This window comes from Aquarana catesbeiana, linkage group LG06, assembly GCF_042186555.1.
Source record: "Aquarana catesbeiana isolate 2022-GZ linkage group LG06, ASM4218655v1, whole genome shotgun sequence".
Lineage (NCBI taxonomy): Eukaryota > Metazoa > Chordata > Amphibia > Anura > Ranidae > Aquarana > Aquarana catesbeiana.
Window position 1 is genome coordinate 262,236,266 of NC_133329.1, and position 16,077 is coordinate 262,252,342.

The window sequence follows — 16,077 nt, forward strand, 5'->3', positions numbered from 1 at the left end:
ATTGGAGTCACTTTAGGTCACATATGTTGAATTTGTGGATAATCACTGATATTGTTTATGCTTTTATATATGTACAAAGACACAAAATATTTAATTTATTTAATATACAGTGGATATAAAAAGTCTACACATCCCTGTTAAAATGTCAGGTTTCTGTGATGTAAAAAAATGAGACAAAGATAAATCATTTCAGAACTTTTTCCACCTTTAATGTGACCTATAAACTGTACAGCTCACTTGAACAACAAACTGAAATCTTTTAGCTTGAGGGAAGTAAAAATAAAAAAATAAAATAATATGGTTGCATAAGTGTGCACAACTAATACTTTGTTGAAGCAGCTTTGATTTTATTGCAGCACTCACTTGGATATGAGTCTACCAGCATGGCACATCTTGACTTGGCAATATTTGCCCACTCTTCTTTGCAAAAACACTCCAAATCTGTCAGATTGCGAGGGCATCTCCTGTGCACAGCACTCTTCAGATCATTCCACAGATTTTCAATCGGATTCAGGTCTGGGCTCTTGCTGGGCCATTCCAAAACTTAAATCTTCTTCTGGGGAAGCCATTCCTTTGTTGATTTGGATGTATGCTTTGGGTTGTTGTCATGCTGAAAGATGAAGTTCCTCTTCATGTTCAACTTTCCAGCAGAAACCTGAAGGTTTTGTGCCAATATTGATTGGTATTTGGAACTGTCCATAATTCCCTCTACCTTGACTAAGGCCCCTGTTCCAGCTGAAGACAAACAGCCCCAAAGCATGATGCTGCCACCACCATGCTTCACTGTGGTTATGGTGTTCTTTTGGTGATGTGCAGTGTTGTTTTTGTGCCAAACATATCTTTTGGAATTATGGCCAAAAAGTTCAACCTTGGCTTCATCAGACCATAACACATATTCCCACATGCTTTTGGGGGACTTCAGATGTGTTTTTGCAAAATTTAGCCGGGCTTGGATGTTTTTCTTCATAAAAAAAGGTCTTGCCACTCTACCCCATAACCCAGACATATGAAGAATACAGGAGATTGTTGTCACATGTACCACACAGCCAGAACTTGCCAGATATTCCTGCAGCTCCTTTAATGTTGCTGTAGACCTCTTGACAGCCTCCCTGACCAGATTTTTTCTCCTCTTTTCACCAATCTTGGAGGGACGTCCAGTTCTTGGTAATGTCACTGTTGTGCCATATTTTCTCCTCTTGATGATGACTGTCTTCACTGTGTTCCATGGTATATCTAATGCCTTGGAAATGAATTTGTACCCTTCTCCTGACTGATACCTTTCAACAATGAGATCCCTCTGATGCTTTAAACCTCTCTGCGGACCACGGCCTTTGCTGTAGGATGTAACTAAGAAAATGTCAAGAAAGACCTACTAGAACAGCTGAACTTTTTTTGGGGTTAATCAGAGGCACTGATTAAATGATGGCAGGTGTGTACTGACTTCTATTTACCATGAGTTTGAATGTGATTGCTTAATTCTGAACACAGATACATCCCCAGTTATAAGAGGGTGTGCACACTTATGCAACCATATTATTTTTGTTTTTTTTATTTTTACTCCCCCCCTAAAAGATTTCAGTTTGTTTTTCAAGTGAGTTGTACAATTTATAGGTCACATTAACCGCTTCACATCTGCGCTATTGCCAAATGACGGCAACAGCGCGGACCTACATTGCCGGAACGACGTCTATTGACCTGCACGCCCCCGGTGATCAGCGAGTCTATGAGACTCGCCTGATCACAGATCAGAGTAAGGGGTCGGTCCCGACCCCTTATCACATGATCAGCTGTCAGCCAATGACAGCTGATCATGTGATGTAAACAGAGCCGGTAATCAGCTATTTTTTCTCCTCGCGCTGACAGCGTGAGGAGGAAAAAAAAAGCTGATCACCGGCGGCCGTGAAAGGGACATCAGTCCCGATCACGGTGATCATCTGCCCCCTGCCAGTGACACCTGGCAATAGGCAGCAGTGCCGCCTACCAGTGCCCACCAGCGTCACCCATCAGTGCCCACAGTGCCATCCATCAGTGCCCACAGTGCCACCCATCAGTGCCCACAGTGCCACCCATCAGTGCCACCCATCAGTGCCACCCATCAGCCCCACAGTGCCACCCATCAGCGCCCACATCAGTGCTGCACATCAGTGCCACCTATCAGTGCCCAGTGTCACCTACCAGTGCCCATAAGTGCCCATCAGTGCCGCCCAATCACTGCCCATCAGTGCCACCCATCAGTGCCCCCCATCAGTGGTACCTATCAGTGCCCATCAGTGCCACCCATCCATGCCACCCACCAGCGCCCATCAGTGCCGCCTTATCTGTGCCCATCAGTACCGCTTTATCTGTCCCCATCAGTGCTGCCTTAACTGTGCCTATCAGTGCCGCCTTAACTGTGCCTATCCGTGCCCATCAGTGCAGCCTATCAGTGCCCACCAGTGCCGCCTCATCAGCGCATATCAATGAAGGAGAAAAATTACCTGTTTGCAAAATTTTATAACAAACTATGAAACATGATTTTTGTTTTTTCAAAATTTTCCATCTTTTTTTGTTTGTTTAGCAAAAAATAAAAATCCCAGCTGTGATTAAATACCAAGCTCTATTAATTAAAGCTCTATTTGTGGGGAAAAAATTATAAAATCTTCATTTGGGTACAGTGTTGTATGACCGCGCAATTGTCATTCAAAGTGCGACAGCGCTGAAAGCTGAAAATTGGTCTGGGCAGGAGGGGGGTTTAAGTGCCCAGTAAGCAAGTGGTTAAAAGTATAAAAAGTTCTGAAATGATTTACCTTTGTATCATTTTTTTACATCACAGAAACCTGACATTTTAACCGGGGTGTGTAGAATTTTTATATCCACTGTTTAAAATAATTGTTGCACAGTAGTATTAACAGTGCAGCACCACTTAATTTTCACATTTGTACATACCATAGTTGGGGAACATTATAGGTGTTTGCAGCAGCTGTTAATCCATTTAATATTATGTGTTATACCATCACTGATTGATAGCGTGGGGGCAACACCCATTTTCTATTACTAATGGCATTAATCAACCCCACCACCCCAATCCAGGTCACTGTAAAAGCTTCACACATTACACTTTTGCTATATTAACAAGTCAAGTTTAGTTCATTGCAGAATCTGCACTCCACCTGCGCCTCCCCCCTAGTAAATTGTTGCGCCTGGGGCCTCTGTCCCCCCCCCCCACCCACTTTGCACTAGCCTAAGACATGCATTATTTTTTAATTCCCACCCCCACTCCTTTCTTCAGCAGCTCTGCAAGAATTGGCTGTTCCACACCTCAGCATGATTTGACATGCTGAAGTCATGTGGTTACTTTCCTGTCTTTTCACTGGATGTTAGAGATCATAGCAGAAGTTCAGTGAAAGAAATACACAGGAGAAAATGCATATTGACAAGGGGAGTGTAGAGGTGGGCGGGGGGTCTACTGACATCACGACTCCACCCACCGAGCTCCAGACAACAGACCCGCCCACAGAATCTGCAGTTTTTTGGGTCTAATAACAGACAGAGGGGAGACATTTGATAGGTAAAGATACATGCAGGAGGCATGTATATCCTTATAGATTACCCCTATGACAGTAGTTTTAGAAAGGATGACATTGGGATAACATCCACCTTAAAGAAGGAGGCGCTAGTGATGTTCAGTGAATCAAAAATGCAAATACAAATAAATAGCAAGCTAAAAGTCCATATATGATAAATTCCAACACCAAATTGTGAGATAGATAAAAGCAAATGACAACAACAAATGGCGATTACACTCACATGTTACAGTGCCGATCCGGGCACCAGGGGGTAATCAGCATGTGCAAGCATGTGCAAGTCGGTTAGTCCTAAAGTGAAGTCCGTGTCTCTCCTAAGGCCAGGATGTGGGATCAGAACCTGGAATGGCGGCTCTTCTTCTCCAGAGGAGCGAGCCGCCACTCCGGGTTCTAATCCCACATGCTGATTACACCTGGTGCCCGGATCGGCACTGTAACATGTTTTTTTATGCTTAGGAAATGTTGCCTGCAACTTTTTTTTATTGTACATGTTGTTGTAAAATACCCAGCTCCCCTGGGTTCCTGTTTCAAATTGACCACGCAAAGCATGGAATCAGATCCCTCCTTGCATGGTCAGTTTGCATCCATGGCATACCTGCTAGGAATAAACAGGATGCTGTTCTTGCACATGGCGTATCTGTATCTCCTGTAGTCAGTTTAGCACCATGCCTCCTCCCAGCCCTGCTGTGTTGATTGACAGCAGAGTCTTCCTGTCAAAATTACATTGCATACAGTTGAGACCCAGCTGCCCAGCCCATCTAATATAAGCTGGGAACAGACACGCCCCCACTATGAGGGAGAGGGGGGGTGAAGTAGGGCTGTGCAGTCATGTGATGGAATGAAAAAACATCATAAAGAGGTACAAACTTTTATTTTTTACAAAGCTGAATGTGATTATGGTTAACTAGTAACATTTCCTATATTAAAATGTACTGCTGTTATAGTGTGTTCACATATTCTTTATAGCTGGGGTCAAAAAGACCGTGTCATCCATGGACTCAGTTGTTCATATTGGGTGTCGTGGGGGGGGGGATAAGGAAAGGGGGCAGGGGTAAGGTAGGGGTAAAGTCTGTGGATGTTTGGGAAGGGGGACATGGGAATATATAGAAAGAAGGTAGTGGAGTGTATGGGGTGAAAGGTGAAAATAAAAAGAGACAGAAAAACAGAAGAGAAAAAAAGGGGGATCCGGCTGGACAGACAGTTGCCAGTGGGTGGTGAAAGGCAGGTATAATGTAACTTAGGTATTCCAAATTTTTGATAATTTTGGGAGTTACTCAAGTTGTATAGCAGTCAGTTCTTATGAATACATACATTGGTATAGTCAAGATTTAATCTTGACAGAGGGGATGTTGGGAATGTCCCATGCTTTGGTGAATGTTTGCTTGGCTGCCTTAAAAACATTAATAAGCAAGCATGTGTGCCTCCTCCTTGGTACAGATAAGAGGCTTGTTTTCAATAGGGTTTTCCAATGGTCCACTGTGACAGAGTATTACAATAGGTAAGTCTCCAAAATTATTTGTCTTGGGATAGTCCCATGAAACAAGATAAAAATATGCTTACCTCTGGATATCCTCCAAAGCCACTGGGGGTATATCCTGGTAATGTTCAGGCAATACGTGTTGTGACTTGTTATCATTGCATCAAACATTTATTAATAACCACTTCAGCTCCGGAAAGTTTTACCCCCTGCATGACCAGGGCCATTTTTTGCTATTTAGCACTGTGCTATTTTAACTGGTACTTGCACAGTCATGCAACACTGTACCCAAACAAAGTTTATTATTTATTTTTTTCACACTAGAGCTTTTTTTGGTGATATTTGATCACCACTAGGTTTTTGATTTTTTATTATATAAATGAAAAAAGACCAACAATTTTGGGAAAAAAAAATAACAATTTTTTTACTTTCTGCTATTCAATAAAAAAAATTTCTTCATAAATTTAGACCAAAATGTATTCTTCTACATGTCTTTGGTTAAAAAAAAATCCCAATAAGTGTATATTGATTGGTTTGTGTGAAAGTTATAGCGTCTACAAACTAAATTTCTTTTTTTTTTTATACTAGTAATGGCGGTGATCAGTGACTTATAGTTGGACTGTGATAGTGCAGCGGGCAATCTGACACTGGGTGGGAACTAACACTGACATCCAGGGCTGATGCAAGGATTTAAGACACCCTAAACGAAATCTCATTTTGCCACCCCCCCCCCCCCCCCGACTCGGCCCCTGACACCACCCTGCACCCCACCTCCAGGCATCACAAACCTCTTAAGGGCCGGGAGGCGCCAGCACTAAGAGCTTAACATGGGACCAAGGGAATAGCTGTGCAATGGCAACCAGCAATAAAGAATGACCGTTTCAAAGTGTTTCCTTTGGGGATCTCATGCATAGAGATGGGGTAAGGGTGTCTGCATGCAGTGTCTTTGTGAGTGTACACGGGGTGGGCTTTCGCCCGCTCACCAACCCTGAAGATACCAAAGCTCAAAGGAATAGAATGTCCTGAAACAGGCTTTTGATGAATGTCCGACTGGCAACCTGATGACCCAGCGATGCCGGTATAGATGTGCCTGGAGGTGCCCAGAGTGTCCACGCAGCCAATGAGGTGTCTGTGACAATTGACCAACGTCTGAGTGTGGAGCTTGCTTGCAGGAAGGGTCACCACCTTGCTCAGGCCCTGATGTCTCACCCAGCAGGCAAGGGTAAAGAGCCCTGTCTCCTGCTTCTGGCCTCTTGGTCTTCTCTCTCTGGCTGCCTTGTGGTCTTTCCCCAGATCAGTACATTTTTCCTTTCCTGGGTCAGGCTTGCCCTTCTCCCTCTCAGTTCAGCCAGCATGCAGGGGGGCTGCAGTTCTCTCCTATATATCTCTGGGACTACATATCCCATGATGCTCTTCTCCCCGCTTGTGATTGGTCCTCTTCTTGGCCAATCAGGAACAAGCATCGGCGGACTGGGCTACACAGAGTTGGGGAAGGAACACTGACTGTCCATCATGCAAGTACACTCCCCGCGGCAGAGGGCAATGTCGAGCATGGCGCTGGGATCCACCATCTGCCCACCTGTACGGGGGGAGACCTGGATTTTCCCAGGCTATCTGTAAGCCACACAGCCAGCGTGCACTTCTTTAGCAAGGCAGTGGTCGTCTTGGAGGTGTGTTTGGGGTCGTTATGTTGGAATACTGCCCTGCAGCCCAGTCTCCGAAGGGAGGGGATCATGCTCTGCTTCAGTATGTCGCAGTACATGTTGGTATTCAAGGTTCCCTCAATGAACTGTAGCTCCCCAGCACTCATGCAACCCCAGACCATGACACTCCAACCACCATGCTTGACTGTAGGCAAGACACACTTGTCTTTGTACTTCTCACCTACTTGCCACCACACACGCTTGACACCATCTGAACCAAATAAGTTTATCTTGGTCTCATCAGACCACAGGACATGGTTCTAGTAATCCATGTCCTTAGTCGGCTTGTCTTCAGCAAACTGTTTGCGGGCTTTCTTGTGCATCATCTTTAGAAGAGGCTTCCTTCGTGGGACGACAGCCATGCAGAGATCAGTTTGATGCAGTGTGCAGCGTATGGTCTGAACACTGACAGGCTAACCCCCCACCTCTTCAACCTCTGCAGCAATGCTGGCAGTACTCATACGTCTATTTCCCAAAAACAACCTCTGGATATGACGCTGAGCATGTGCTCTCAACTTCTTTGATCCATGCTCTTCCTGCCTAAATCTAAAGGTGGCTTCGCTCTACCAAATCTACTCTTGTACCACCATGCATTCTTTTTACTCAGGATTCTTGCCTGGTACTATAGCTGAGACTCGGTCGGACTTTTCGGCTACAAAAGTCCGACAGCCCGTCCGACAGACTTTCGATGGACTTTTGGCGGACTTACGGCAGACTTTCTAACGAACGGACTTGCCTACATACGATCACACAAAAGTCCGACGGATTCGTACGTGATGACATACACCGGACTAAAATAAGGAAGTTGATAGCCAGTAGCCAATAGCTACCCAACGTGGGTTTTTGTCCGTCGAACTAGCATACAGACGAGCGGATTTCTGGGTCCGGCGTAGTTACGACGTAAAGATTTGAAGCATGTTTTAAATCTAAAGTCCGTCAGATTTGCGGCTGGAAAAGTCCGCTGAACGTCCGGGGAAGCCCACACACGATCGGATTGTCAGCCGGCTTTAGTCCGTCGGCGTCCGTCGGACTTTTGTAGACGAAAAGTCTGACCGTGTGTACGCGGCATAAGTTATGGAAAGCCTATGAAAATAACCTACTCATTCCTGACATCACGTATTTGCCATTGACAGACCCTAACAACAGCTGACATACAGATACCTTTCCCCTTCTGGTGACTTCCACACTTCGTATATGGGACTTTTACATAGGAAAAGGACTACCTTATTTGCCGGCGACTGGGCGTATAAGACGTCCCCCTAATTTTCCAGTTAAAACATAGGTTTTGGGCTATACTCGCTGTGTAAGACTACCCCCTTTCCGAGGCAGCACCATTTAAAAACATCTGATTTGATTTAAATAATTTTAATTAAAATGGTTATGACTTACTGGTACTTAAAATCCTTCAAAATTCTCATCATTTTCACCCTCTGACGTCATAAGTTCATCAATGACATCTTGTGATACATTTGTAAGACAGTCATCGCATGGATCTAATTCTGAATCAGATGGTGTGGCTTCAGCTTCGGCTTCCCCTTCATCTTGACACCAGTAGTCATCCTGCATATTGTCTTGCAGCAGCACAGTTATGTTCCTTGGCAAAGTTTACAACTTTCAGCTTGAAACTGGCTTCATATTTCCTTCTTCTTGCTGAAGCCATGATGGGGTCTTGTCTATCAGCCATTTATTTTATACCCACTAATCTGTCAGCCCGCTGGATGTGCGGTAATACAGTATATACGGTAGCTTCGGCTTCAAACAGTATACTGCGCTGAGCCAATCACGGCGATCGAGGTATACTTTGATAAATACAAAGCCTGCTCGGATTGGCAGAGGTTGTAACATCATCAGCCCGCCTCTCTGACTCAGCCAATCCGAGCAGGCTTTGTATTCATTAATAGAATACATCGCTCACCGTGATTGGCTCAGCCGAAGCTACATACAGTATTACCGCACATCCAGAGGGCGTACAGATTAAGGATGTTTGTTTTGAGCCAGCTTGGCCCAAACGAACTAAAGGTTCACATTTTATACCCCACATATAAGATGACCCCCGATTTTTGGGGGATGTTTTTAAGTATAAAAAGTAATCTTATACGTCGGCAAATACGGTACGTGCGACCAGATCCAGCCCACTATTACCTTTCTTTGAAATGGTGGCATTTCTTCCCACTCTTCACCAATCTTGCTTTCTTATATGGAAAAATGAGGATAAACCCTTGCTTTGCCATACCTTGTGGAACGGCACACTGCTTCCCTTTTCGCAGCTGTTAGCGACCTGTTATAAGCAGGCTAGATACTCCCAACTCCAACATTACCTTGCCATTATGGGCCCACGACTGCCTTAACCAGACCCCTTGCTGACTTTGAGTGCTTGCTATCCCAGTCTACACCCCTTATCTCACATACAGTATATCAAGTCTTACTGAATGCCTCCCTACTACATGTCCTACAGACGGATGTGGTTAAAGAGACTGGAGTTTACGGTTCCTGACAAGGGAATAGATGAGAATTGCAGTAAAAATCGTATGTGGGTCAGACGAGAGTTTGCCTGTTCAGGTTTTGAATAAAAATCCAGATGGTATTGGGAAAAGTCAGATGGCAGGACATCTGCCTGCAGAGTGTGTGACACCAGGGGAGGTGGTGTCTTTTGAGGTTCCACTGGATGATGGGTGTGCCCTCTGCAGACACGGCCTTACAAATACTGGAAAAGACGATACTGAGAGGTGTAATACTGACCTGAACATGTATGTTCATGATGAGGTATGCCTATGTATCAAGAATAATGTACAAGTGAATATGAGAGATGACATCACTAACGGAGTTAGGGAGGAGGTGAAATCCTTATGGGTAGAGCTCCAAAGGAATGAAGCTAAAGGTAAAATAATACTGGGAGTATCCTATAGGCCCCCTAACCTGAGGGCGGAGGGGGAGACGGATATCCTATCACAATTTGGATTAGCAGCAAGGATGGTAAGTGTTATCATAATGGGGGATTTTAATTATTCAGACATAGACTGGGAGGAGGGAACCACGCATTCGTCTAAGGCTCGCCAGTTCCTAAATGTCTTGATGGACAATTTCATGGGTCAGATGGTAGATGCACCAACTAGAAATAAAGCGTTACTGGATCCACTGATTACCAACAATACAGACCTGATCACGGATGTGGAAAAACGGGGAAATTTAGGAAACAGCGATCACAGGTCAATTGGCTTCAGTATAAATCACACAAATAGGAAACATAATGCAGCGTACACACGGTCGGATTTTTCGACCGGATTTGTCCGACGGACCAAATCCGGCGAACAATCCGATCATGTGTGGGCTTCACCGGACCTTCAGCGGACTTTTCCAGTCGCAAATCTGACGGACTTTAGATTTGGAACATGCTTCAAATCTTTACGTCATAACTCCGCTGGACCCAGAAATCCGCTCGTCTGTATGCTAGTCCGACGGACAAAAACCGACGCTAGGGCAGCTATTGGCTACTGGCTATCAACTTCCTTATTTTAGTCCGGTGTACATCATCACGTACGAATCCATCGGACTTTGGTGTGAGCGTGTGTAGGCAAGTCCTTTCGTTAAAAAGTCCATCGGAAGTCTGTCGAAAGTCCGCTGGAAAGTCTGTCGGACCAGTCCGGGTCCAAAAGTCCGCCCGTGTGTACGCGGCCTAAAGGGCATACAAAGACACTGAATTTCAAAAGAGCCAACTTCCCTAAACTACGAACCTTACTATATGGCATAAATTGGGATAAAATCTTAGGAACAAAGAAGACGGAGAAGAGATGGGTTTGCTTTAAAAGCATATTAAATAAGGGCATTGGCCAATGCATCCCAATGGGAAATACAGTGCCTTAACATGGATTGTTTGAGGATTTGCATCATTTAATTTACAGAACCTGCCCACAACTTTGAAGATGTGTTTTTTTTGTTTTGTTTTTTTTGTTTTTTTAATTGTGAAGCAAACAACAAATAGGACAAAAAAACAGAAAAAGTCAATGTGCATAACCCCCTAATTCACCCCCCTAAAGTCAATACTTTGTAGAGCCACCTTTTGTGGCTATCACAGCTCCATCACAGATCCAAGTCGCTTTGGATAACTCTCTATGAGCTTGCCACATCTTACCACTGGAACTTTTGCCCATTCCTCCTTGCAAAACTGCTCCAGATCCTTCAAGTTGGATGGTTTGTGCTTGTGAACAGCAATCTTTAAGTCTGACCACAGATTGTCTATTGGATTGAGGTCTGGGCATTGACTAGGCCCTTCCAACACATTTACATGTTTGCCCTGAAACTACTCAAGTGTTTCTTTAGCAGTGAGTTTGGGGTCATTGTCCTGCTGGAAGGTGAACCTTCATCCTAGCCTCAAATCACACACAGAGTGGAATAGGTTTTGCTCAAGAATATCCCTGCATTTAGCGCCATCCATCTTTCCCTCAAGTCTGACCAGTTTCCAAGTTCCGACTGCTGAAAAACATCCCCACTGCATGATGCTGCATGATGCTGCCACCACTATGTTTCACTGTGGGGATGGTGTTCTTTGGGTGATGTGATGTGTTGGGTTTGCGCCAGACATAGCGTTTTCTTTGATGGCCAAAAAGTACAATTTTAGTCTTATCAGACCAGAGCACCTTCCTCCATACACTTTGGGAGTCTCCCACATGCCTTTTTGGAAAACGAATGTGCCATTTTGTTTTTTGCTGAAAGTAATGGCTTTCCTCTGGCCACTCTGCCATAAAGCCCAACTCTATGGAGCGTATGGCTTAGTGTCGTCCTATGTACAGTCTCTGCTGTGGAAATCTGCAGCTCCTCCAGGGTTACCTTAGGTCTCTGTGCTGCCTCTCTGATTAATGCCCTCCTTGCCCGGGCCATGAGTTTTGGTGTGCGGCTGTCTCTTGGCAGGTTTGCTGTTGGGCCATGTTCTTTCCATTTTGTTATGAAAGATTTGATGGGGCTCCCAGGGATCATCAAAGATTTGGATATTTCCTGACTTGTACTTCTCAACAACATTGTCCCTTACTTGTTTGGAGAGTTCCTTGGTCTTCATGGCAGTGTTTGGTTAGTGGTGCCTCTTGCTTAGGGCCTCTGGGACCTTTCAAAAAGGTGTATATATGTAATGACAGATCCTGTGACACTTAGATTGCACATAGGTGGACATCATTTCACTAATTATGTGACTTCTGAAGCTAATTGGTTGCCCCAGAGCTTTTTATGGGCTTCGTAACAAAGGGGGTGAATACATACGCACATGCCAATTATCAGTTTTTTATTTCTGAAAAATAGTTTTATTTATATATTTTTCTAATTTTACTTCACCAAATTAGACTATTGTGTTCTGATCCATCGCATATAATTCAGATTAAAAACATTGAACTAAAGGCTGTAATGTAACAAAATAGGTAAAAAGCTAAGGGGGGTGAATACTTTTGCAAGGCACTGTAGTATAAAAAATAAAAGAAAAAATCCAGTATATATATCGTCATTTGTAAATGGTATAACTTTCACTTAAACCAATTATTATAGACTTATTGGGATTTTTTTTTTAACAAAGACAGCAAAATTCATTTTGGCCTAAATTTATGAAGGCATTTTATTTATACATTTAAACTTTTTATTGGATATGTTTTATAGTAAAAAGTAAAAAATATTTACAATATCTTTTTTTTACATTTTACGGTCCTTTTATAGCACAACAAATAAAAAACCCAGTGGTAATCAAATACTACTAAAGAAAACTCCATTTGTGTGAAAAAAAATATCAATTTTATTCGCGTACAGTGTTGCTTGACATGGCGAATAGTGAAAAATGGCCTGGTCATAAAGGCAATCCGCTCAGAAAACGCATGTTTTGCCATGTGCTTCGTTAATGTGCGCAAACTCGCGTCACGCTTGCGTTACTATTTGCTGCGCTTGCATATGAGTGTTTCTGAGTGCACAGAAAGCTGCACAGAAAATGCACATTTTGCCACGCGTTTTGCTAATGTGTGGGAAATGCACGTCAGGCTTGCGTTGCTATTTAGGTTGTGTTTGCATCTGCCTGTTTCCGAACGTGCAGCAACCACACAGAAATGGTATGCTTTGCAGTGTGTTTCAAAAATGTACTTTAAATCCACATTGCACTTGTGTCTCCATAATGGCAATGTAAGGGTGATGCATTTTTGCAGCATGTTTCCAAAACGTACAGAAAATCGCACGTTTTCTGTACATTTGGAAATGCACAGATATGAATGCAGTCTTTAATGACACCCCAATCCCAGTTATCAGTCACATGTTTTGCCATGCATTTGTCACACAACAAAACACGCTAAAATTGCACCAAAACGTGCACTGAACAAACACGTAACGGTCCACGAACAAAAAGGTTCTTGAGCTACTTTGAGTCATTTGTCACGCATAGGGCAGCCCATTCTTGTGGGGGGAAAAAAGAAAAGGCGAGTGAGATCGCATGTTTCCGCTATTCTCAGGTGTAAACGGAATGTGTTTCAGAGGAGGGGTTTTAGGCAGCAAGGATGACCTGGGAGGAGAGGTGAGCGTAAAAAAAAAAAAAACACTTATCGTACCAAAGTTGCATAGGAATTGCATGACTTCTGTGAGTGTTTGCCAAAGAAGTCTGGGGGCCTGAAATCACAGGGCACCATGAAAACAATGTGATTTCCCTTGTCATTCTGTGTCCATCAGAAGTTGCACTAGTTTGAAGGGGCTAATTAGTGACATGTGCGTTTAGGTGTGTTTTTGATGCATTTTGCCGCGTTCCAGTACAGTTCAGTGCAGAAAAAATGCAGCATGTTCTAATGTTATTTTTTGCACTGAAACACACTGGAACTGACTGCACTGGTGTGAACTATGCCATCGGAATCATAATCTACTGTCAATGCATTTTTGATGCAGAAAGACTGCATTTGGTGTGAACCGGCCCTTACACTGGATTACACACAGATCTGATATACCTTCTCTTCTAAGATTCACTGCGGGCGTTTCTTCTCCATGTACCACCATAGGAAGTCACTTCCTATGGTGGCACATTTACAGGCTTGCTCCCAAGCCAGGCTGTATGCGTCCATAGACACACACAGTGCAGCTTGGCCCCGCCCACTGTCCTTAGGATTTGATTGACAGCAGCAGGAGACAATGTCTCTCAGTCCTGTGAATGCAGAGATAGAGGAGCGAGCCACTGGAGACAAGCACAGTGCTGGATCGAGAGAGGACTCAGGTAAGTATTTAGGGGCAGGAATACTGGGACATTTTTTACCTTAATGCAGAGAATGCATTAAAGCGGTAGTTAAGTCAACTGTATTTTTTTCTTTTAGGGGCCCCCAGGTGGGTTATACCATGATGTTCTAGTATGCACTGCATATTAGCATAATATGGCAGACTTACCTGTCAAACGGTGCCCTCCAGCGTTGCGGTGTGATTGACCAGCGGGCCCCGGGTACTTCCATCTTCGCCCCTGGACTTCCTTCCATGTTCTGTGCCTTTGGGCACTTGAATGGCTGGGCCACAATGATGTCACATCATCGCGGCACAGGTCTGGGCTGTGCAATCGCGGCTCAGTGCACATGGCGGCTGACAGGCAGGAGGAAGCATTTTTGACAGAAAAGACCGATAGGGTCACTTCTCTCATAAACACCCAGCCTGTCAGTGATTTTTTTTTTAAATGGAGCTTACTAGCAATTTAAGGCCTTGTTTACACCAGAATGCTGTGCCGGAAAACCGAGTTCCATGCAAGTTTCCTGCACTGCATTCAAAACGCATTGCAGTTGCGATCTGCAGCGTGTGTCAGTGTTAACACCCTAAACGCAGGTTGCAAATGCAGTGCATTTGCCTACACCAGATCACATGGTACAGAAGTATCGTGCAATCCAGTTGCAATAAGCTTCCAGAAGTAGTGCAAGCAATTAAATGGGCTCTAATTGCACCACACTGAACCGCATATGAGTCGCACAGGAATGTGCAGTGAATTCCTGTGCAATTCCTAGTGTAAACCAGCCCTGAGATAAAGAAAAAAAGAGGGCAAAATGCTCCAGATTACATCAAAAGTGCACCAGAACGCATCAAAGTTGCATACAAAAACAAATCTGGAATGCAGAAATTGTGGTGTGAACTGGCCCTTAGCCCTTGTTTACACTGAACATGGCTTTGAAATCATGTGAGTTCATCTGAACTCGCACGAGTTTAAAGCCGCATTTTAATCCGACTGGAAAGACATCTGTGCGGGTTCATGCACAGATGTCTATTGAAATCGCCCCCCGAAGTTGCCAAAAGTAGTGCAGGAACTACTTTTGGAAATCAGTGCGGTGCCGCAAAGTTGACGTCACACCGATTGGGATGCTCCTATTGCCGGCAATAAGCTCCGATTTGACATGCCATGTAACCCATCAAATCGCATGTCAAATGGCGCCGATGTGAACAGGGGCTTAGGTAAAAAAATTGTCTTTACAACCACTTCAATCCAGAGCTAGTAAAAATCTAACATGGTGTCACAGCCCACAAATTCTTTGAAAATAATGCTACCTCGATTCAGCAATCCACAGGATCCAAGTATATACAGTATTCCCTATGTTAATTTTAACAGGTATATAGAAAAAAAATTATTAACTTGCACTTTTTGCTACAATTTTTTGTTTTTATTTCTTAGCCAAGAAGATTTGAAAAACATCCTGACCATTTTACAGGAGGACATAGGGGATGAACTTTACAACGTTAAAGATGAAGGAGTGATACAACCTGGAAAACAAATGCCATCACACACATCAGAGCTTCGCAAAAAACTGATTTTACCTCCTCCAGAAAATATATAAAGCCAATGACTTCCAAATCCTATCTCTGTTTTTAACTTTCCTTTGGAAGCAGCTGGAGATGAGAAAGGGACACATCGATACAATCCTCTGAATATATCGTAAAATAAGAGTAAACCTTAAAAAAAGCACATTTTGCCAGCAGGTAGGGTCTTTTGGTAGAACAACTTATCTGCTAAATCCAATGGCCTCTACTGAGTACTTTTAGGCCTCATTGACACCATGGTGCAGAGCCATCAGTTTTTCTGCCCACGTTCTGCAAGGGCACACAAAAAACAATTGTTCCCTATGTGCCCTGTTCACACCACAACACTAGTATCACGTGTGGATTTTTTCTGCGCAGGAATCTGTGACGTGCACGGGAAAAAAAAACTATATGACATCAACATTGGTGTGAACAGGGCACATAAGTGACACGCACGGAAACTGATGTCAATGTGCATGAAAAATCACTGAAATGCACACAAAACTGATGTAAAATGATGTGAAACTGATGTCTCTGCAAGTGAAATCTGCATGGTTTTCCTATCAGTTCC

At 43.8% G+C, this 16,077-nt stretch overlaps 1 protein-coding gene across 2 annotated transcripts in view; it reads left to right on the forward strand.

Annotated features, from left to right (window-relative positions):
- LOC141146741 (caspase-8-like) overlaps positions 1 to 15,561 on the forward strand; it is a 109,675-nt gene extending 94,114 nt beyond the window's left edge. For both annotated transcript variants that reach the window (XM_073633258.1, XM_073633257.1), the window contains exon 9: positions 15,382 to 15,561. In XM_073633258.1, coding sequence (XP_073489359.1) covers positions 15,382 to 15,544 — 163 coding nt within the window. In that variant the 3' untranslated portion in view covers positions 15,545 to 15,561. The remainder of the gene's footprint in view (positions 1 to 15,381) is intronic.
- Positions 15,562 to 16,077: the final 516 nt, after the last annotated feature.